We start from the raw sequence: 20,560 nt of genomic DNA, 5'->3' as shown, positions 1-20,560 counted from the left end.
GCTCAAAGCACGCCACAGAGTCTGTAAGACAGAATGAAAGGCGCTGGAATTTACTTAAGTTATTGATTGTGCAACAGTATGTTGCAAATGTGAGAATAAGAAATTTAATAAGGACCGAGGCTCCTCTGGAAAGAGCCAAAGATGGCCTATTACTGGATAACTTTGAGTTCAAACTTCCACACATTTTCATCATTTTACGTCTGCGGAATAAAAGCTGTGGAATGCAAATGCTGAATATATATCAAAAAACAGATTTTGTCAAGCCATTTGGGCAATGAGAAGCAGGTGGAGTGCAGAGTAAGGTTGAAGAGGTGTGTGCGCATACACAATGACGCACATACACACACAAAGCACTTTGTTCCCCCGGGTAGACCATGGAGCCGTCAGAACCACTCTGATTTTGAATTAGCTCTGATTGGCTGTCATTGCAGTGTGTCCCACACAGCTGAGACCACTCAAAACCACACACATGCACACACACACACACACACACACACACACACAAACATACAGTTTTATGGTCTGGGCATCATGTTTCACTAAACTGCTGAGTTTTCTAGGCTGTAACTAGGGCTGTTTTAAGAGCTGTGGTTGAGTATAAATGCGCTTGTGTGTGTCTGTGTATACGACTGCTGGGAATGTGCATATGCAGTTTATTCAAATTTTCAGATGGTGGGTGTTTATGTGGACATGTTATGCCTCTTGCAAACTCTGGATGTTTTCTGAGGACATTTCAAGCTGTAAAAACTCTACAAAAGTGCGTTGCATTTACATACATGTTTTGTTAAATTATACATTTTGTCTCTCATTTTGTCTCTCACAGATCTGGTGTTATCCTGTTTTTTAAGCTGTTGTGGTCTCCCTCGTGTCTCATTGTAGTGACCGAAGCCGAAGCAACCATATTAGTGTCATCTAGGACCAGTGTGACCCAAGTGAAAAAAACCGAGTGTGTGGCACCAAGAAGATTGTCACACCGCCCTATACTTAAGTCTCATTCACTGAATAAGATGTATATGGTGTGAAAGAACTGTTGTTGAAGAGCATAATGAAACAACAGAAAGGAATAAAACATTTTATTGCAACAGCTATAAGAGGGGGGGCTTTTAAATTAAATCAATCTATTCCACTGAGAAATGGCTCGGGTTTAGCATAAATGTCACTCTGACACCACAAGCATGCTCACTAAGTAAAACGTGGAAACTTGAGTCCAAAAAAAGCAGAACCACCCTCTCCCAAAGGGATGCCACAGTTCCAGCAAAGACTTGTGTGGCTAAATCAGCAGGGCTTTGCCAGTCTTGCTCGCTCAGTTTGGGTTGGCTGTCCATCCAAGAAGCCTGCCTCTCTGCATACAAAGATCAAAATGTGTCTCTGTAAGCATCATTCCTGTTCTCAAACCCAAATCGTGGGAGCAGCAAAAATAAGCGGTACAGGGGATGTGTAGAAAAAAAATTAATCTATTAAAATGTTCAAACCAAGGCTGGATTTAATCTATCTGGGCCTCAGAATCAGGTTTCTCTGTGAACAACAGCCCATTTATCCAAATGTGGTTAAAAAAGGAGGGCAAAGTTGTCAGAGAAAGAAACAGCAGCAGCATATATAATATGAATGTAGGTAAATATATCTACACACATAAATGTGTTTGCATACATACTCATTTTGCGTAGAGTCGCACTGTTGGAGGCTTGCTTTCCTTTAGCAGACAGAAAGCAAAAAGAAAAACCTAATTCAATAAATTGGAGTATGCAGATTTAATTGATTTATTCAATATGCCTTGAAGAGATGGAAACACAGTTGTGTGTGTGCGTGTGTGTGTGTGTGCGTGTGTGTGTGTGTGTGTGTGTGTGTGTGTGTGTGTGTGTGTGTGTGTGTGTGTGTGTGTGTGTGTGTGGGTGGGTGGGTGTGTATGCGCACACACGTGCGAAAGAGACTGTCCTTAATTTACAATGATTGGTACATGCCAGCTCTTTACTGATGATACATTATCGCCACCTAGTGGTAATGAAGACTACTGTACTCATAAGTCCTTTTTTCACCACAGTTCTCATTCATCAAAACTGATTAGTTGAAGAATGGACAGTAAATATACTGTACACCTATAATTTAACCTGGCATGCCCACATTTCAAAAGAATATAATGTACACTCATAGCATATCTGCAGCACTGATAGCGGAAAACAGCAGTCCAACAAAACACTGGCATCAGGCACAGCTCACACAGATAACTTTAGACTGCCGTAGTTTAAGCTGTCTTTCTATCACACAAGCAGCCAACACTAAATTAAAGCAGTCTTTTAAGGAGCCCTTATTTAAGCAAAAGCCAACCCACAATGCATCAATTTAAGTTACAACGTGTACTTTTCCTGTCATCTCGAACAAAACTGGCTGCTAAATGATTATATGGTTAAAACTTTGGATCAGCATGGCATTCAAGGGTCACATGCAGAGATTAGCAACTCTTGCAGGCATTTCCTCTGTAATGGACAGTGATACAGTTTTGGCTTTTGGACACAGGGCAATTGTAGATAAACTTGCTTTACCCAAATTTTGGCAGTAGAGGTCGCTGTTTGACAGTGTTAAAAATCCATCTGGCTCACAGTTGTGTTTAGTGTACATATAAAGAGTAATATGGATGTAGGACTCCTGTTGTATTGACAACTCCAGCATTTACATATTATAGGTTGATGGACCTGCCCTTGTTTTGACAGATAAACGCACATCGGCATGTAAAGCAACAACTCCTGTACTTTTTTCTGCAGCATCAGTAAGGATGAATCCAAACGAAAAAAGAAACTTGTTTAACCATGTTCTTATTTTCACCAGCAAAAGCTAACACTTCAGCAGATTTTACAAGTATTTTAATAGCTGAGTGATAGAAATCTGGAAACCACTGGTTCAGCTTGTCACTTGTGACTGTTTCAGAGTCACAGCGTGACAAAAAGTGTGTCTTAAAGTGCAGAGAGCTTTAATGAGCACATCTCTCGGCATGTGAAAATGTGCCTTTAGACTATGACTTCATTATAAAGTTATTGTAGGGGATGCATTTATATCATCTGCCAACATTCACTCCTCAAAGACCTAAGTATGGTGTTTTTGTAAAAACCTTTAAATAAACTTTGTTAATTTCCTCAAAAGGATGTAATTATCTCTATAAAGCTTAATAAACAGGAATGATATCGGAATGTAAATATAAATATGCCAAAAACCTGAAAGATTTACTTTTATGCAAAATACTGATTTATTTGCTGCAAACTTTCTAGAGATTCTTTCCGTCAGTCAAAAACTACAAATGCATCTCAGCAGCATACGCCAAACAAAGTATATGCAATACATAAGTAACACTGATACAGAAGCTTTGTGAATGTGATTGGAAAGCCAGAATGATGGCTAATGCTGGCTTATCCGCATGTGCCACTTGGTTCAAATTAAATAAACTATCCTTAAAATCTCAAAAAATCAAATTTTATTATTTTTGGAGGGAAAAAAATATACCCTAAAGACTTATGTAAAATCTAAATTGAGTCTACAGTGATACCTCAAGTTACATCCACCAGATTCTTGGGAATTATTATTAATGAAAACTTAAAATGGAAGGATCAAGTAGACTGGGTTAGCAAAAAAGTAAATAAATCAATTGGGATAATTAGGAGGGTTAGTCATTTTGTCTCAAGAAATTGCCTCCTCACTCTCTATTATAGTTTAATTTACCCATACCTTTCCTACTGTAATTTAGTATGGGCAATTACTTTTCCTACTACCCTCCATAAATTGCTGGTACTTCAGAAGCGTTTTGTGAGAATTGCAGCCTGTTCTGAATGGTATGCTGCATCTACTCCTTTATTTAAAGAACTTAAGATCCTTACTGTTCATGACATTAATGTACTTCAGACCAGTGTTTTTGTTTACGAGATATATAAAAACAAAGGAAAGATTCCTGAGCACTTTATGTGCTATTTTAAATCAAATTCCCAGGTACACACATACCCAACGAGGAAAGCTGAGGATTTCCATCTTCCTCAGTTCAGATCTAGTCTAGCTCAACTTTCCATTAGGTATAGGGGTGTTAAAATAGGGAATGAAAGGTCTCATTTAGCTTCAAATTGTTTCACAACAAAACATTTTAAAAGATGCCTTAAGGCAAACTTAATTGCCGGACCTTTAAGTTTTTCTTTTGGATTTCTGTCCTAGAAGGTCTTAGTACCTTACTTTTCAGTATGTTAAATTTCTTTAATGATGTTTTATCTTTTATCTTATATATTTGACTCAATATTCTTTGATATTCTTGTTATGGCTGTTATGTTTCTTGTTTTGTCATGTTTGTTTACATTTATTGTTTGCTGTATATTTTAATTTTTAAGCTGGCTTACTGCCTCTTCCTGCACAGAGCTTTTCCGTGTTTAGCATTATATTTTGTCTGACAAGTGCCAAATAAAAAAATAAAAAAAAAAAAAATAAATAAATGATTGACGAATGCAAAAAAACTGACTACAACAGATGAGGAGCTGCACAGCCATTTCCTCTGTCTCACACATCCTTCCTGTTATTTGTAGAAGTGTTAAAACCACTCCACTTGCTAACTGAAAATACAACCTCACGTTTCTAATTTAGTGAGTAAAAGGAAATAAACGTGGTTCCTTTTTTTATTGTCTACCTTTTCTTTTGGTGTCACCCATCAGCCTGCAGCTTAATCTCTGGTGGAAGAATTGCATTGTATCATCCCACCAATACTGATAGATTTCTATGCTTGTGATGTTCTGAGGCTCTTTACAATACTAAGCATGCAAGACTTCTTGTTGGGTTAAAACTTTCTTAAAGCAGAGCCGCTGCTCATCTGTAAATGAATAATGTGAAATTGAGTGTAACTATCACCATTCCCGCTTGTCAGCATTTACGTAGGCCCTGCTTCCTCATTTTTGGCGGCACCTCCTTAACTTCTCTTGTGATTGGTTAGCCTGTACATAAAGGGGAAGTCTTATCAGTAACATACCAGAGGAGAAATTTACCGTTAGAGGAAATAGGCTTAGTCATGTTCCCCTTTACAAGGGGCAGACTTGTCCCACTGGCTATGGTGTTTTAAACTTTGTGCCACCCTGTGACAAATCTATTTGGATATCTACGTGTTTCTGGCAGCAGGAACATATCTAAGATTTTCTATCGAGGATCTGGCTCAGGATGTTTTTCAGGACTGACACCTTCGTCTGGTTTCTGTGAGGGTTTCTTGAAAGATTGTAGGTAACCTGCTGGTCTCCCCAGTTTTACAGTTGGGTAAGCTAGGCACTCAGCACTATCAGTCACATACCAGCAGAGGGCCCACTTTGACAACATATTTGTGTCGATTAGTTATATTATTATTGTGCATTATTTCATCCTTTTTTACATTCATTGGTCATTTAATCTATAATCAACTCTCTACTGTCATAGTTTTTAAAGGTAATAAGTACTTAGTTATTACCTTAAAAAATACTTTTTTTCCTGGAGACACCTGGAGATGAGATGAATATTAAAGGAATTAATCAAGGAAACTGAGGATATTGTTGTAGATATACTCAATGTCACAGTTGACTCAATGACTTAAGCACTGACCATATTCTCATCTATTAGAGGAAAAAAAAAACTCATTTTTAATTAACAACCACATGCCCAACTTGACTTTCTGAGTTGAACAAGGAAGTTGCTCAAAGGAAATAAAAACCGGTCGGGCGGGTCTTCACAAGTTGAAACATTTGACTTGCAAAGAGAAATGCAGGTAGCAGAGCGGCAGAGGAGCAGTTGAGATCATAGCACTCGTCGTGGAGCGTGGTGAAAATGCTGAAAAAACTTTTCATTTTCCTGTCACTTTTAACTCTCCTCAGTCTGGTATGTTTTGCTGTGTTTTTATTCAATAGCCAAAATGGTGATCTTCGTATGCCACAGTCAGTGTCGAATAGAAACGCTATATTTTCCTGGACATTAAAACACAATGTTCAGGAAACTGACACCACAGAAGTCCCCCAAGAAATGGTTGTGGCGTCAGCCTCTTCAAATAGAAATTTGGAGTCCTGCCCCGACACCCCTCCACATCTTGTGGGTCCTCTTCACGTGGACTTTAATATTGAACGGTCTTTGGAGAAGGTCAGAGAAGAGGTTGGTTCTCCTCTTCAGGAGGGAGGAAGGTACAAGCCATCAGACTGTATCTCGCAGCAGAAGGTAAGTGAAGCAGTAAGGGAATTTGGAAATTCATTTGAAAACTGGTTTCAAGATGTTTTAGTATTTTATTCATAGTGTGAATAGAGAGAGGTATCCACAAATCATTGGCATCATATATGATGCCCTAGCTTTGCGTGTCGTTTCTTTGAACCACTGTTTGCCAGAGTTTGAATAAGTATTAGTAAAAAGGTAAAAAAAATAAATTGAATTAATCCGAATGTACCAGGTCAAAGGTAAAAATTGCTGGAAGTCATTTTAACACATTCCATAACAAACTGTGAATAAACTTACATCTTAAAGATTTGAATGCAGAATATTTTCCACACCATAATGCATCCCCTTTAGTCCTAAATGCCATTTATAGTTCAGGTTGGAAATTTATACACACACCATGTACATTAATGTTATGGCAAAGTTGGACTTTCTTTGAACTACTGTAATTCAAGGGAAGGATGATTTGATCATTGATTGTATATATGTATAGATAGATAGATATTGTGCACATATTTAATCAAACACACGCTCAAACTTACTCAAAAATACCCATAGATTATTACGTCAGCAGTACATGAATTCCAAAATGTTCTTCAACTTTTTTAAAGCCTCCTTTAAAATTTCCTGTCTCAAATATTGATTGACTGCAATTTCCATAGCTTCTCTGTGCTATCATCAACAGGATGTTTTTGACAGCGTTCATTGGCTTTACACATCACAGTGAGAGTGTCCAAAAAAGCCTCAGTGTAGATCTGAAAAGGATGGTAATAGATATATACAATCAGGGGGGTCAGGAGATTTCAAAATCATCAGTTCAAACAATTGTAATGTGTAGGCTACTGAAAGCACAGCCATTTTGCCACTGTAGAGGGAGCACCACGTAATATTCCAGCATAACCTCAAATACCCAACAAGAATTCTGCTATAAGCTTATGAATTGCAGCCAAAACGTTTAATATATACGTTAACTGTGGGGTGTTCCCCATGTTTTGTGTGTATATGTATAATTTCTACCCTATTATAGATTACAGAAAACCAAAAACTAATTTCAACTTGTGCACCAAATTTAATGGTACAACCAGGGTGCCCAAGAACGAGACACATGGTTCAAGGAAATGATTGAAATTCCAAGTTTTTCATGACATTCATATCCACAATGTGTTTAATTTACAAATTACACTGTATATTAAAGTTACCTCACATGCATTTTATTTTGTAGGTGGCAGTCATCATCCCATTCCGAAATCGACATGAGCACCTGGTGCATTGGCTGTATTACCTTCATCCAATCTTGATTAGACAGCAGGTGGACTACGGCATCTATGTCATCAACCAGGATGGAGATGGAGTTTTCAACCGAGCGAAACTGATGAATGCAGGATATTTTGAAGCACTGAAGGAGTATGATTATGAGTGCTTTGTCTTCTCTGACATAGACCTGGTGCCCTTAGATGATCGTAACCTCTACAGATGTTTTGACAATCCGAGACACTTGGCTGTGGCTATGGACAAGTTTAACTTCCACTTACCCTATAACACCTTCTTTGGTGGGGTCTCTTCACTGTCCAAGCAACATTTCTTGAAAATCAATGGCTGCCCAAATACTTACTGGGGCTGGGGTGGTGAGGATGATGATATCTACAGGCGAATCATCTTCCGTGGAATGTCTGTTTCTCGGCCAGACTTATTGACTGGAAAGTACAGGATGATCAAGCATCGAAGAGACTTGCACAATGAGCCCAATCCAAGGAATCCTGACAAACTGGGCAAAACACAGTGGACAATGGACAAGGATGGGCTTAATTCTCTCAGTTATACAGTCAAAGAGATTGTGAAGGATATGTTGTACACATTTATCACTGTGGATATTCAGGCTCCACCAAGCTGAATGAGGATGTGTAGTGTGCGTCTTGCAAAAATATATGTGAATATTTTAAGTGCCTAACTGACATCTGAGTCCATCTGACATCTGATTTTTCAAAACAGTCTGTCTTGAATCCCTGTGACTGAGTGGCATTCAAGATGGTAAAGTAATTATATGTATATATGTATATATATATATATTTTTTTTTATTATTTTTTTTTTTGGTAGCAGTATGTCATTCTTCACTGTACAACACAGACTAATGTGATGATTGTAATGTGTGTAGAAAAGCATCCTCTGCCATTCAAACAATAATGGGAAATTCCCTGTGTGTCAGTTACAGTTTTCCATTATGATTGTCCAGGACCATATCAGGGAACTTGAGTTTGAAAGTTGTTGTGACCAAAGTAAGTGCGGGGGAAGAAGGGTTTAAATTTACTGTGAGAAGTGCCTACAGGTCCCTACATTATTTCTTAAAAGTCAAATGATTCAAGATTTTAATCACCATACAGAAATTATATAGCTTTTAAACTGAACAGTGGGGCATCTATTCTCATGCAACAGTTTAGATTTACTGTAGGAAAAATACATGCTCCACCTTTGCAACAAAAGAGAGTGCACCTCAATATACTTGAATGAAAGGATTTTCCGATGTCATCATCTTCAGGATAACACTCATATGACTCTGTAGCATATTGTTTTTGGACAAATCAGTATTCTTCATCTTTTTTAGAAGATGTGGAGGCTGTGTGTAAAGGACCGAAGACAAAAAAAGGACCACACAGACTATCATGAGCAACAATCACAAAAGCCAGGGCCTGTGATGGTACTGGATTACTCTGTCTTAGAGCCACTAGCAACGCTCAGTTACACTTCTGTGATGGTTTGAGATTTGAGACACACATACGCTGCCTTCAAGGCAACATCTGTTCCAAAGACATGCATGCACCCATGCAATGCCACATTCTGCACACATAACCAAGGCATAGCTAAGGAAAAAGAGGGTATGGGCACTTGACTTTCCCGAACTGTTTCCATTGGAGAATGTGCAGATAATTACAATTACCCAGTACTGTTGCACACTTTGTGAATTTTTTGCAGGGGCAAAACAACACCTCAAATGCCCCACTCAATGCTAGAATGTATCGTTAAATGTTGTGAGAAGAACTGGTAACATTACAAAGAGGTAAATTCTTTACCATCCCAACTTTTTTTATTTTCTATTTATTTTCTTTCTTTTTTTGCTAGTGTTGCAGAAATTAAATGAAATGCTATAATAAATGAATATTGGATTGAATAAGGCTGATTAGAGAAAAAATATTTGGTTCCTACTGGTTGCAATGAAATAAAAGTTATAAAAAATCTACTTTTTCCACATTTTCCATTTTGTCACTGTTTATTTTTCTGATTTAGGGTTACAGATTGAAATTTGCACTGATGCACTTATGTACACCATTACCACTTGAAATATTCCGTAGTCCGCAAAATCACCCAAGTGTGTTGTTTTTTTTGTTGTTTTTTCCTTCAATGCAAGACATTTCCTAGTACAAGGTATGAGTGTTAGCCTTTGGGGTCAGAGAAATATGACCTTACAGCAAATTAAACTGAAAACACTTGTTAAAGATTAATTCATAATACTTTGCCCACAATAAACCCCCCAAAATATACAAACCTAACTAAAATCACAGCTCTATGAAGTGTGTGCTAAAGGCTGCCTTATGTCCATCCATTATCTATACCGCTGAATCCGTCGGTTGGGTCGTGGGGGGGGCTGGAGCCTTTCCCAGCGGTCAATGGGCGAGAGGCGGGGTACACCCTGGACAGGCCGCCAGTCCATCACAGGGCCACACAGAGACAAATGACCACACACTCCTAAGGACAATTTTTAGAGACACCAATTAACTTAACATGCATGTTTTTGGACAGTGGGAGGAAGCTGGAGTAAATAACTAAGAAGACAGTGTACATTGCAGTTTAATAACTAACCTAATTCATCCAATAATTCAATTTTTATAATCCAATAATCATAAAAATTTCAGCACAGATAGAGTCTCTATAGAGATTCAATATTCAGCTCTATTTTCAAGTTATTATATGATGTAATAAAGCATTAGGTCTCCTCTTATTACCTTAGATTATCACCACTCATCTTGTGATCCATAATTTAATCATACTTTGGGCCACATAAGCATCTATTCAATTTTATCAGATATTGTGTCTCCTGTTTTATCATTTCAACATTTGAATTTGTCACTGTACAGAAACACATGCTTGTTATGCGACTTATCGGTCGCCATGTGATCTTAAATGTTGCTTAAAAGCCAAATGGTCTTGCTTGGCATTCAAGTGAACCAACATAAAGCAGAATTAGATTTTCTGTGGTCACATTCCAGTACTTGCTCTTGCATGCAAAGCGTGCCAGACAAACATGTAATGGAATCAAAACCTACTCTGGTAATGAAATATTGACGATGGAGGATTACACATTATTGCCCTGAAAGAAAATGTGACATCATACAAAGAGTGAGAACTGGAGCATGACAAATAATGAAATACCTGCGGGAACTGGCAAAATTATATTTTTGGAGTGGGATGGTGGTTGACATGAGGCATGAGAGAAGAAATCCAGCAGTCCAGAGATCAGATATTTGTAGGATACGCTCAACAGGTCAAAGCAAAGTTTGGAGAACAAAATAGAAATCAGTGCATTTCTGCTTCTCTCCGTGGTTTAAGGGGTGTTTACACTCTGAGCCAAAGGTTCAAAGGTGAGGCTTAGTGTACTGGAATGTGTGTTCAAATTTCATTTCCAATTGACAATATAATCATGTTTATATCAACATGTGGGTCAGTCAGGATGAGGTTATGTTTGCATAATTGTTTTACTGCACCAGTTCGACTCCAATCACATCTCTCACACTCTGCGTTAGCAACCCCCACCTCCCCCCGCACTCCCCCATCCGCCTTCCTGCCCAGCCCCCTTCTCTCATTGGTTGACCTAGTGGAGTTACTATGGGAACGACTGTAGAGAGGCTGCCATGCAGAGTGTGGGGTACAGCTTTTGAATGGTGCTCCATCACAGACACAGACACACACACACACACACACACACACACACACACACACACACAAACACATTCATCGAGGTCAGGAAACCCTACCTACCATGAAGCTATCTGTTTTTGCATCCTTAACTATGACCTTCACTTCCGTCTTTCCGTGCACACCTTTTCCTCACCTATATACTTTTCTTGATCCTTCTGTAAAGCTACACTTACACACAGACACACACACACACACACACACACACACACACACACACACCTGCACACACACCACCACCCCCACACACACAGACCACAAAAGAGATTCTCAAAGCAATAAAAGTGAATACAAAAATGTACGGACATTGAAGCACAATCGATTAAATATCAGCCTTTTTGTATGGACACATAAATACAAATATAAACTGACTTGTGAACCCTCAAATTTTCTCAGTTTTGAATCTATGTATGATTTCTGTCTGTATGTCTGCAACATGGAGGAATAGGAATAGTCTCCCTTTTAGACTGAAGGAAAGATGGAAAAGAGACAAATCTATGACAAATCAAAAATCTTGAAAAATATTTGTGTCACAAGATACAAAGCCACCCAAGTAATCAGAGTTAAGTCCACATCAGTGGAAATTAGATTCTCTGTTACAGCTCAGATGGTGAAAAGGCCACTCCATAATGTCAGCCTCTTTGGATGGAGTTCATGAAAAGTATATAAACAGGAACAAACAAACAAACAAACAAAATATAGTTTTTTTTTACTGTGAACTTAGGCGTAATGAACCTATTTTGCATAAAACTGAAATATACACTTTGCTAGCATGACTGGGAACCTGCTGGATAGCAGCCAGCAGTACAAGGATACCCAGAATATTTGGGTAAATATATTTGGCAAATATAAATTACACCATCGGTGCCGGTAGATAGACCAAAACACTAGACCAGATGACTCCCAATTTCCAGAAGCTCAGGAGAATATTCAGGTGAGGTTACAATCCAATGCAACGTGACATAATCAAACAAAACATTCTAAACAAGAATTAGTGAAGACTTTGCAAAGTAAGTTTCCTGATTTCAATGCATTAGAACATAGTTGGCATATGTCAAAGAGAAAGATAGAGCAAAACAATCACTCCAGCCAAGACGTTTTGAAAAAATATGTCGAAAAAGACTGAATTGTTTGACATGTAAATGCTATGATTGCGATTTTAAGTGAAATCACACAGAACACGCCTCTGTTGGATATTTTATTGCCCATGATAGGCCGCAAACGATTTCTTCAATTTAACAGCAGAGGATGCTGATTTGGCTTAGATTCTGAACAAAATAAACAACAATGACATTAGCTACAATCGATCACGTAAAGCACTCTTTAACTGCATGTAGGAACACTCACAACAGAATTTCAGGGTTCAGTGTACACATCGCAGCAGCAGAATAAACTGAAACGTGATTTGGTGCTCTTCAAGTAGATCATAGATCTCCCATTACCTATAAAATCGAGCAAGGCTGATTCTGATATCATCTTGCTCCTAATGGGAGGCTGTTTGACTAAAAAACGTTTCTCAGTGGAAAGACAAAATCCAGCAGATTGCTCGATATGAGCAGAGTGTCAAGATGCACTAACGTGCAAGCAAGGCCGTGCCGACTGCTTAAACACAGAACACCGGAGCTCACATTACAAAACAGAGAACGAAAGATTGCACTCTCTGGTAAGCACATCATTACACTTTGATATCTTTATATGGCAAATAGATGTTTACTCAATATTTTAGGTTCCAAATACTGTATGTTCAACCTTCAAGGAAAACTTGAAAACTATTCTCTAAATTCAGGGTTTTGTCTCTAAATCCTTTCTTCATCTGATATGATTATTAGCTTATAGTGGCTGATATTAGCTAAATAATGTGATCAAACATCCTCCAATAATCATTGTACCTGTAAATACTTAATAGACTTGAGCTACTGCATCACTCGTTTACTCATATCCTAATCTTACCGCTTGTTTATGCTCCTCATCAAAAGTTGACGAAGCTAAATGAAAGCCTAATTTAAGGGAACTGACATGTTTCCTTTCTCTGTTCTTATATTTGTTTAGTTGTATGAGATCCTTTCAGGCCAGCACAAGCCAAATTCCCCCTTTTGTGCACTTTAACCAGATTCATACACTAAAACAAACAGGTAGAAGCCGAGATCAAACGTCCTCATCCAGCAGATTTATAAGATCAGCTGACACATTCAGGCATGCACCAGCACGTACCATTCTCACTGTCAGCATCCTTTGCCTTGATGTGGTGGGCTGGTACAAGTGAGAGTCTTACGTAAGGCTTTTACATAAACCTCAGCGTGCAGAACCAGAGAGAAAGAGCTGAAGGGGGGGTGGGGGGTGCTGCACCATTACAAAGGGGATTCGCACTGCACCAAATCCTTCTGCTGCACATGCATATGTACCCAAACAACAACAAGTGAGCTTTCTCTAGCAACATGTGTCATCCTTGCAACAATAGAACTAAAGGTTTCATCTGTTTTTCGGTCACGGAGAATCACACACAGTTCACATGCATCAGCTGTGTCTTTCTGTCTTCAAATTGGCTGTCTGTTCCTGTCTCTGTGAGTTTATTCCAACAAGAGATCAACAATGGCTTTCATCTCAGCAATCAATAAAATGTATTGATACTCTTTTACCTCCATGCAAAGCTGACCTCTTTCCAAGTGTGATACCAGACTCAACATGCCACTTGCTGTACAACAAAAAGCTTCTTCTCGCCCAGCCTGTTCTGTGGAGTTTCCGGCTCACAGGATGAGGGCATGGAACAAAAGACGACTGGAGTTCAGGATAAATAAACCCGGGTGAATTGCATGTCTTGTGTAAATGCAGTTACAAAGAATCAGAAACTCATCTATCAGCGCAAATACAGTTTAATTAATCAAAAACAAATGGTGGAAGAATGTTACATTGTAAGCAAACAGTAACAAAAAGAAGGAAAGCATACTGTGCTTTTCATTGCTGCAAATGCTCACATGAAGGCCCAGAATTATATTGAGAAAGAAGAAAGAGAAGAATCAGTCAGCAATAAATACACTGAAATGAGTCTGGTGGCAGTACGGTGGCCTCAGGATTGTTTTTATGTCGGAGCAAAGGATTAAGGTATCATGTCATACTTGGAAAAAGTAAAAAAACAGAGTTATTCTCCTGAGAAACAAACTTTGACACGTGGAACAGTGACAGCAGGACATCCTATTTCAACAAATAATGCTGAATGATCAGTTCTTGTTTATTCATGACAAGTAAAAAAAACTCTCAAGTTTAGCACTGATATCGATCGCTGACAGTGTGGTTTTTACATTCACAAAAGAAAAAGGATCATGTCAGGCAACTAATTTGGTAAACAGCATACAAGCATCATCAACGTTTCACCAGGGTTCCTCTGACAGCAGTATATCCAACCACAAATCACTTCTGTCCTTATTTTTCTTCTAGTCACTACTGCCAATCGGCATTAAAACGAATGGAGATTTAAAGTTATTAGACTTATCCAAAATGAGACAAAGAGCACAATATGGACAGAGAAAGAATAAACCAACACGATCACTCTGAACTCCCCAAGTGACCTTTCATCTCCCTTTCCATGTTGCCATGAACACACATACGGCAGGCTTGGAAATGGGTTACTTTATAGTCTATCCGATACGACTCCATCAGAGGGCTGAATGTTATCTCAATCTGTAGCAGTGTGGTGGATCAATCATTGCAATCTAAAAGAGATGGAAAGCTAACATGAACTAGAATGACCCTCCAGGGTCAATGCTATCCTTGTGGTTGGGATTAGGGAAAATTTTCCCTATGAAAATCAAATCCAATTAGGGAACAATCTGCTCCTTGTAACTTGTCTCACTGAATCACTGACAAAGGCCTCTTAGGATTGCAGCACACCCCCTCAGTGTTTAAACAAGTGGTGCTTTGCAAGGCTGTACTCACTGTACAGTAGTTTGACTTCATCTTTCAGAGCTATGGGGGACATAGAAAACAGTTAAATCCACCCTTTTTCTTGCTCCTACAAAAGAGGGATGAAAAAAAAAAGGACCTTTAACAGCACAAAGCTACATTCAGATTCACAGCTGTGGTGGATCCTGGAATTTAGTTCAACAGTGTGCGTGAATAGATAAGCCAGCAGTCAAAGGGTGAAGATCTATGAACTGATTTAGCGTAATAGTTTCAAAACGTTGCTTTGTTCTTTATCTGGTTCCCTGAAACTGGATGACATTCAGAAATGATACCTCCTTGTCATCCTCTCACATCAAGCTGTACACACAAGGCCAGAAAGGAAGGAAAATAAGTGCGATAAGAAGTTAGTTTAATCACAGTTTAAGATCCATGCTGTGTCATAATAGATGGAGAAGCCAATAAAAAAAGTATGAAATCCAGCGAAAAAGAAAGTACTAACGAGAAAAACTGTTTGTGAATGTGTCTTGTTCATGTATGTGTCCTTAAAGAAGAAGTTTATCCAGTGCTGCTACAAATAGTGACAAGTGTTGAACAGTGTGTGTGTAGAAGATCCTTAAGCATTAGATGACATTCCCTGACATTTTGTACCTTGGGTGTGTGGTGCTGCATGCAGATAGCAATAAAACCTGTGTGTGCATGCCTGGATTTGAGTGTGCAGGTGTTTGTGTGCAGTTGGTGTTGGTGAGCAACAGCGCATCAGTGCAAAGGATCCTTCCAGGCAGAGTATTGCAAAAGTTTCTCAGATTTCCATCAGAAATTAAACAACTGTAAATCCCAGAGATCGGCATCCAATGAATGTTTTCCCAGTGTTGCAACAAGGTATAAGTGAGATCCAAAAGTTGGCCAAACAGAGTCTTTCCACGATAAAAGTAATACGATCAGTCAACAAAGAGGAGGCGTTCCCTTCCAAAAGAAAAAAATTAAAGGTCTCCAGCAGGAAGCATTGTAGCTGCAAAGTAAGCAAAGTAATAAAACCGGATCAGACCTGTACATTTAAACATACGGTCTTAAAAACAGTGTACAGTCAGAAGAAGACCATCTTCAAAAACAGGAAAACAAAAAATGGTGCGATATCGAAGGTCGAGGAAATCGTTGAGATTGTTCCAGGTCATAAGAGGCCGGGAAATCAAGACCGTTTGTTTTTCTTTAAACTTTGGCTCTAACATCACGAGATTAGGAGGTCATTTCTTATGGATTAGACAAGAGGACAAAATTATCTTTACATTAGAAATAATAATAATAATAGTAATAGTAATGATAATAGCAAAGTTTGATTGGATTAGGTCCTTGTAGTCAAATGATCATATAGGATTCCATAGAAAAAATGTTTAAAATGAAAAGATGCTCTGCTCTTTTTGTTAAAGTGACTGTCAAATTCAGCAGGTCAGAAGCTTTTCCAGGAAAATAACTATGTGATGGATGTATCTTTAGCGAGTCCATGGATTGTCAAAACTCCACCTCCAAAGTGCGAGCGAGGTCAGTGAAATGTTAACCCAGCCTTTTTTAGTCTCCTTGTGACTTTCTCAAGTGAACAAGCCAGTTATTCTTGTCCAGCCTGTTGTGAGTCAAAAAAAACCAAAGGTCATGAGAGCTTTTAAGATTTGAGAGAAATGTATGGGCTGTTAATTCTACTGCTCAACATTTTTCTTGGTCTCGGGAAAGACTTTTGGCTCTACATAAGCAGCACTGTAATATGGTACTTCCAAGTCCAATAATAGGTGATAATCACCCATTTGACAAAAACTACTTCTTGTGTGCTGTTCCTCTGTTTGTGTTGCCAGGTTTGTTCCCGGATCGACGGACGGGCACCTTGGATACAGGGATGCGGGTGCGAGCTGGTGGGGCTGCTTGGGTCTTTGGCGGAGGGGAGTCCGCCTCCAGAACAGATGACAGGGCTGACTGGCTTACAGAATGGGGAGGTGAGCTTTGTCTGGTGCTTACTGGGATTTTGGATTCTCGAGGAAGGCTAGTGCTGCCTTTAACTGACCGGAAAGAGGAAGAGGAAGAGGAAGAAGGGGGACTTGTTTGAGAGGTGGGGCTCATTTTGCATTCAGTGGAAGGAGAGGGAGTACTGTTTAGATCTTCATCTCTAACGTGATCCTCTCCGTCCTCCTCAGGATCATTGTAGAGGTCGTACAGGTGGTCGCCAGAGCAACTGTCACGGGATAGGGCAATCTTCTGCTTACTCTGCAGCCCACTCTCATCAGGTGTTGCTGTAGGTGTTGCTGAGGGTGTGTCCCAGTAGCCCTCATCACTAAGTAGTTCTTTTTCTCCAGGTGATGTTGGATGACGGCCATGTGTGTGAGGGAGGGGGGGTTTAGCTGCCCGGCATCCTGCTCCACCAACTGTTGGAATCTTACTGAGACCTAGTGCTTTTACCTGGGGTGCCTTTCTGTCCACACTCCTGGGAGCTGAGGGCAGGTGGCTGCCGGCAGGGTTGGTGCGAGGTGGATAAGTAGAAGTAGGGGTGCTGGACGAAGACTGATGCAGTCGGGGCAATGCTGGGGAGTTTTCTCCTGTAGAAGGTAGCATGTGCCAGAGCCCTTGCATGTCCGCATCATCCACTCCGTCTGGACTTGCCATTTCTTCCCCTCCACCCATGTAGGCCACCACACCACTACCGGCAGGGTGCTGCTGTGGTGGAGGAGTCGCTCGGGTTCGAGCAGGGAGGGAGACGGGTGCCGAGCTTTGAGAGACAGAGAACATTGGCTGGGTCATCTGGGAAGGCATAAGAGTTTTAGAAGGGGAGCCACGAGATGTCATACTGGAGATACCAACAGTTTTCCCAATGCCAGCTCCCACACTCCCCCCTCCGCCCCCGCTGCTGCTGCTACTGGTGCCACTGCCTCCATTACCCACTGGCCCTTCCTCATCTGCATCTGCAATAATGTCACCACAGCCTGTCAGTGAATCAAAACTCTTAAGAGAGGTGACATCAGTGAAGAGGAGAGAGCATAGGCGGTCTACTGAAGGCTCTGAGGGTGGGTCGCCCGTGCTGCAGCGATCCAAAGGGGGTGTAGCGAGGGACGGGCTGAGGCTAGAAACTGAAGCTTTGGCTTTTTGGATGGGAGGATGCACTGGTGAATCAGTGGGTGTATAAGGAAAGGGGGAGTCTCGCTCACCAGATGGTCCTGGCATGGCAACACAGTGTGTGGGTGTCATGGTAACACTAGTGGTGGGAGTGTCTGCTGATTGGAGGTTAGACCCTTCCTCTGCATTTTCACAGTCCTCTTGGTGATGATGTGGTGGTGGTTCAAGGGTGAGAGTAATGTCTTTTACCTTCTCAGAGTCGGCAACATCCCCATCCTTCTCTTTCTTACCTTCCACCTCTTCCCCCTCTCCTTCATTTGGTTTTTCCTTACGTCTCCATCGCATGCTGCTGAAAAATCCTTTCAGGCCTCTTCCTCTTCTCACAATCCCCGCTCCCCCATTTTCACCCGACCTAACACTTCCACGTCGGAGGAGAGAAAAGAAACTCAGCGACTTGCTGAGAGACCTCACTGGCCCTGCCTCCAGGCTTGCAAGTCCCTCCCCTCTCTGTCCATCAGCATCATTGCTCGTGAGTCCATCGTGTGTTTTGCTCCTCACAAGCTCCACTGATGCTGCCGAGCTGTTTCCATTCAAAGAATTGCCATTGTCCGAATTCCCACTGTTTCTGCTGTTTGTAGCCGCTTTGTTCCTGAAGGAGAAGAAGCTGGCCATTCCTGAGCCAGTGCGTCGCTTCCCAAAGAGTTTGAAGGCAGCTTTGTTGATCTTCCCTGTAGGCTGGGGGTCACACTGAGGTGCCACAGGAGGCTCCACATACTCCGACTGCACCTCCATTATCCAGCACGCTATCGCTCCCACAGCGTTGTTTCCCTCGAATTCTCTGGCTTCCTTTCTATCCTCTCCCTCTCTGGCCACACATACACTCTCCCTCTTTCGCTCCGTCTCCCTCCACCCTGCTGTCTGGTGCTCCTTCACTCCCACTCTGATTTGCTTTAACGTCTGCCTGCTGGTTTTCTCTCCCTCCCTCCCTCCCTCTCTTTTCTTTCTCTCTCTCTCACACAGGCAGACATGCATGCTGGGTGCTGCTCCTCGCTGTATCCATGGCAACTGGGTGGGCTAAGCAGCTTTCGTCAACATTGGCAGGGCGCCAGTGTCTGTCCTCCACTCCCTCCCCCACGCTCTTCCTCCACCTTTCTCCACCTTGCATGTCACAGATGCAGTTTGCTCTTTTCTTGTGATTGATCATCAGTACACAATCACACAATTCACTGTTTTCACATAAGTCAACAAACACCCATTGATGTGTTATGACATATTAAGCATAGATACAATATGTCAATGTCTACTTTCCCATTAGGTTATGAGAAAGGACTATCACTAACTTATTGACATGACTTACATCCTTCAACCCGGTGTGTACTGTACGAATATATCATATCTGCGAGAGAGTGTGGAAAATCTCAAAGTAAACAAAAATAATCCTACCAGCTAGCCTGAATAAGGGGACTCAAATGCAAGACTTGCTGATCAAGAGTATTAGTGGGCATAAGCTGGGATATGGATTTAAAAAAAAAAAAAAAAAAAAAAGTTCAGTGCTGCTGCATACATGGAGTTTATAAAAAAAATAACCAAATCTGCACCCTGAAATTGAACGATTCACATAACAAGTCTCAAAGTATATGGCATGTATATAAACACATTTAGGTCCTCCACAAAAAAAAAGAGTAATAAAAGTACACTCACACATGCACACAACGCATCCCCCAAAACAGTTTGGGTGAGACATATAGGCCATATGGTCTCTCACCCTCCATATGGACGCACAAAGCCAGGTGTCTGAGAGCAATGGCAGCACATTTAACTGTCCTCCTGTCATCCTAAATCAAGGCTGTGTGTTGCCAATCCAGCAGCCCACAAGTTAAGCTTACTTTCCACATTAGCTATACTCTTAGCACAAACCTTGACAACCAGCAGAGTTTCTGCATGCATGCAGAAAAGTTAACTGTTGAGCTTCCCGACTTTAATCATTGTCCTCTTTTGTAGTTTGTATGAATCGAAAAACTTTTTGTGTTAAATTATGTTGACAGAATGAATATCTAAACCTATCTGAAGTTGAAGATATTAGTCATCAGAGTTTTATAAAATTATTCTAGAAATTCTTTCTCTAAATGATGATTGTGTTTTTGTTCCTCTCCTAAAATATAAATAACCTCCCCTTTTAGAAGATGGACAAAGTTCTTGGTTTTCAGAGCATGGTCCAGCATTGTTGCTCTTTTTATTGACTATTTTAACCTCCCAACCCCCCATGAATCTCCCTGGTACCCCGACCCACTTACAAACCTCCTCTCCTCTCCTGTCCTTTCTTCCCTCCCATTCTACTTTTCTTTCTCCTCCTCCTCTTCTTCAATCTCCTCCTCCTCCTTCTCCTCCTTCTCAGAGGCTGTAGGCACAAGCTCTCCTCTTCCAGCCCACTGC

General features: G+C 40.5%; 2 protein-coding genes across 2 annotated transcripts; one reads left to right on the top strand and one right to left on the bottom strand.

Annotated features, from left to right (window-relative positions):
• The first annotated feature begins 5,032 nt into the window (after nt 1-5,032).
• On the top strand, nt 5,033-9,407 carry LOC142369640 (beta-1,4-galactosyltransferase 1-like). The gene is made up of 2 exons (XM_075451943.1): nt 5,033-6,183; nt 7,397-9,407. The coding sequence occupies exons 1-2, from the start codon at nt 5,803-5,805 to the stop codon at nt 8,063-8,065; spliced, it is 1,050 nt and encodes a 349-aa protein (XP_075308058.1). The 5' UTR covers nt 5,033-5,802; the 3' UTR covers nt 8,066-9,407.
• A 4,585-nt stretch (nt 9,408-13,992) lies between these two features.
• Nucleotides 13,993-19,066, bottom strand: amer2 (APC membrane recruitment protein 2). The gene has a single exon (XM_075451942.1). It carries the CDS (start codon nt 18,917-18,919, stop codon nt 16,841-16,843), a length of 2,079 nt encoding a protein of 692 aa, XP_075308057.1. The 5' UTR covers nt 18,920-19,066; the 3' UTR covers nt 13,993-16,840.
• Nucleotides 19,067-20,560: the final 1,494 nt, after the last annotated feature.

Source organism: Odontesthes bonariensis, chromosome 20 (genome assembly GCF_027942865.1).
Source record: "Odontesthes bonariensis isolate fOdoBon6 chromosome 20, fOdoBon6.hap1, whole genome shotgun sequence".
Classification (NCBI taxonomy): domain Eukaryota; kingdom Metazoa; phylum Chordata; class Actinopteri; order Atheriniformes; family Atherinopsidae; genus Odontesthes; species Odontesthes bonariensis.
The sequence above is the reverse complement of the archived record's forward strand: the minus strand, read 5'-3'. Positions and strand labels throughout refer to the sequence as shown.

Excerpts from the sequence above, each read along its gene's own strand:
- LOC142369640 (XM_075451943.1), top strand. The coding sequence starts at position 5,803 with ATGCTGAAAAAACTTTTCATTTTCCTGTCACTTTTAACTCTCCTCAGT. Across the intron at positions 6,184-7,396 it reads ACTGTATCTCGCAGCAGAAG|GTGGCAGTCATCATCCCATT; the intron begins GTAAGTGAAGCA and ends TTTATTTTGTAG.
- amer2 (XM_075451942.1), bottom strand. The coding sequence starts at position 18,919 with ATGGAGGTGCAGTCGGAGTATGTGGAGCCTCCTGTGGCACCTCAGTGT.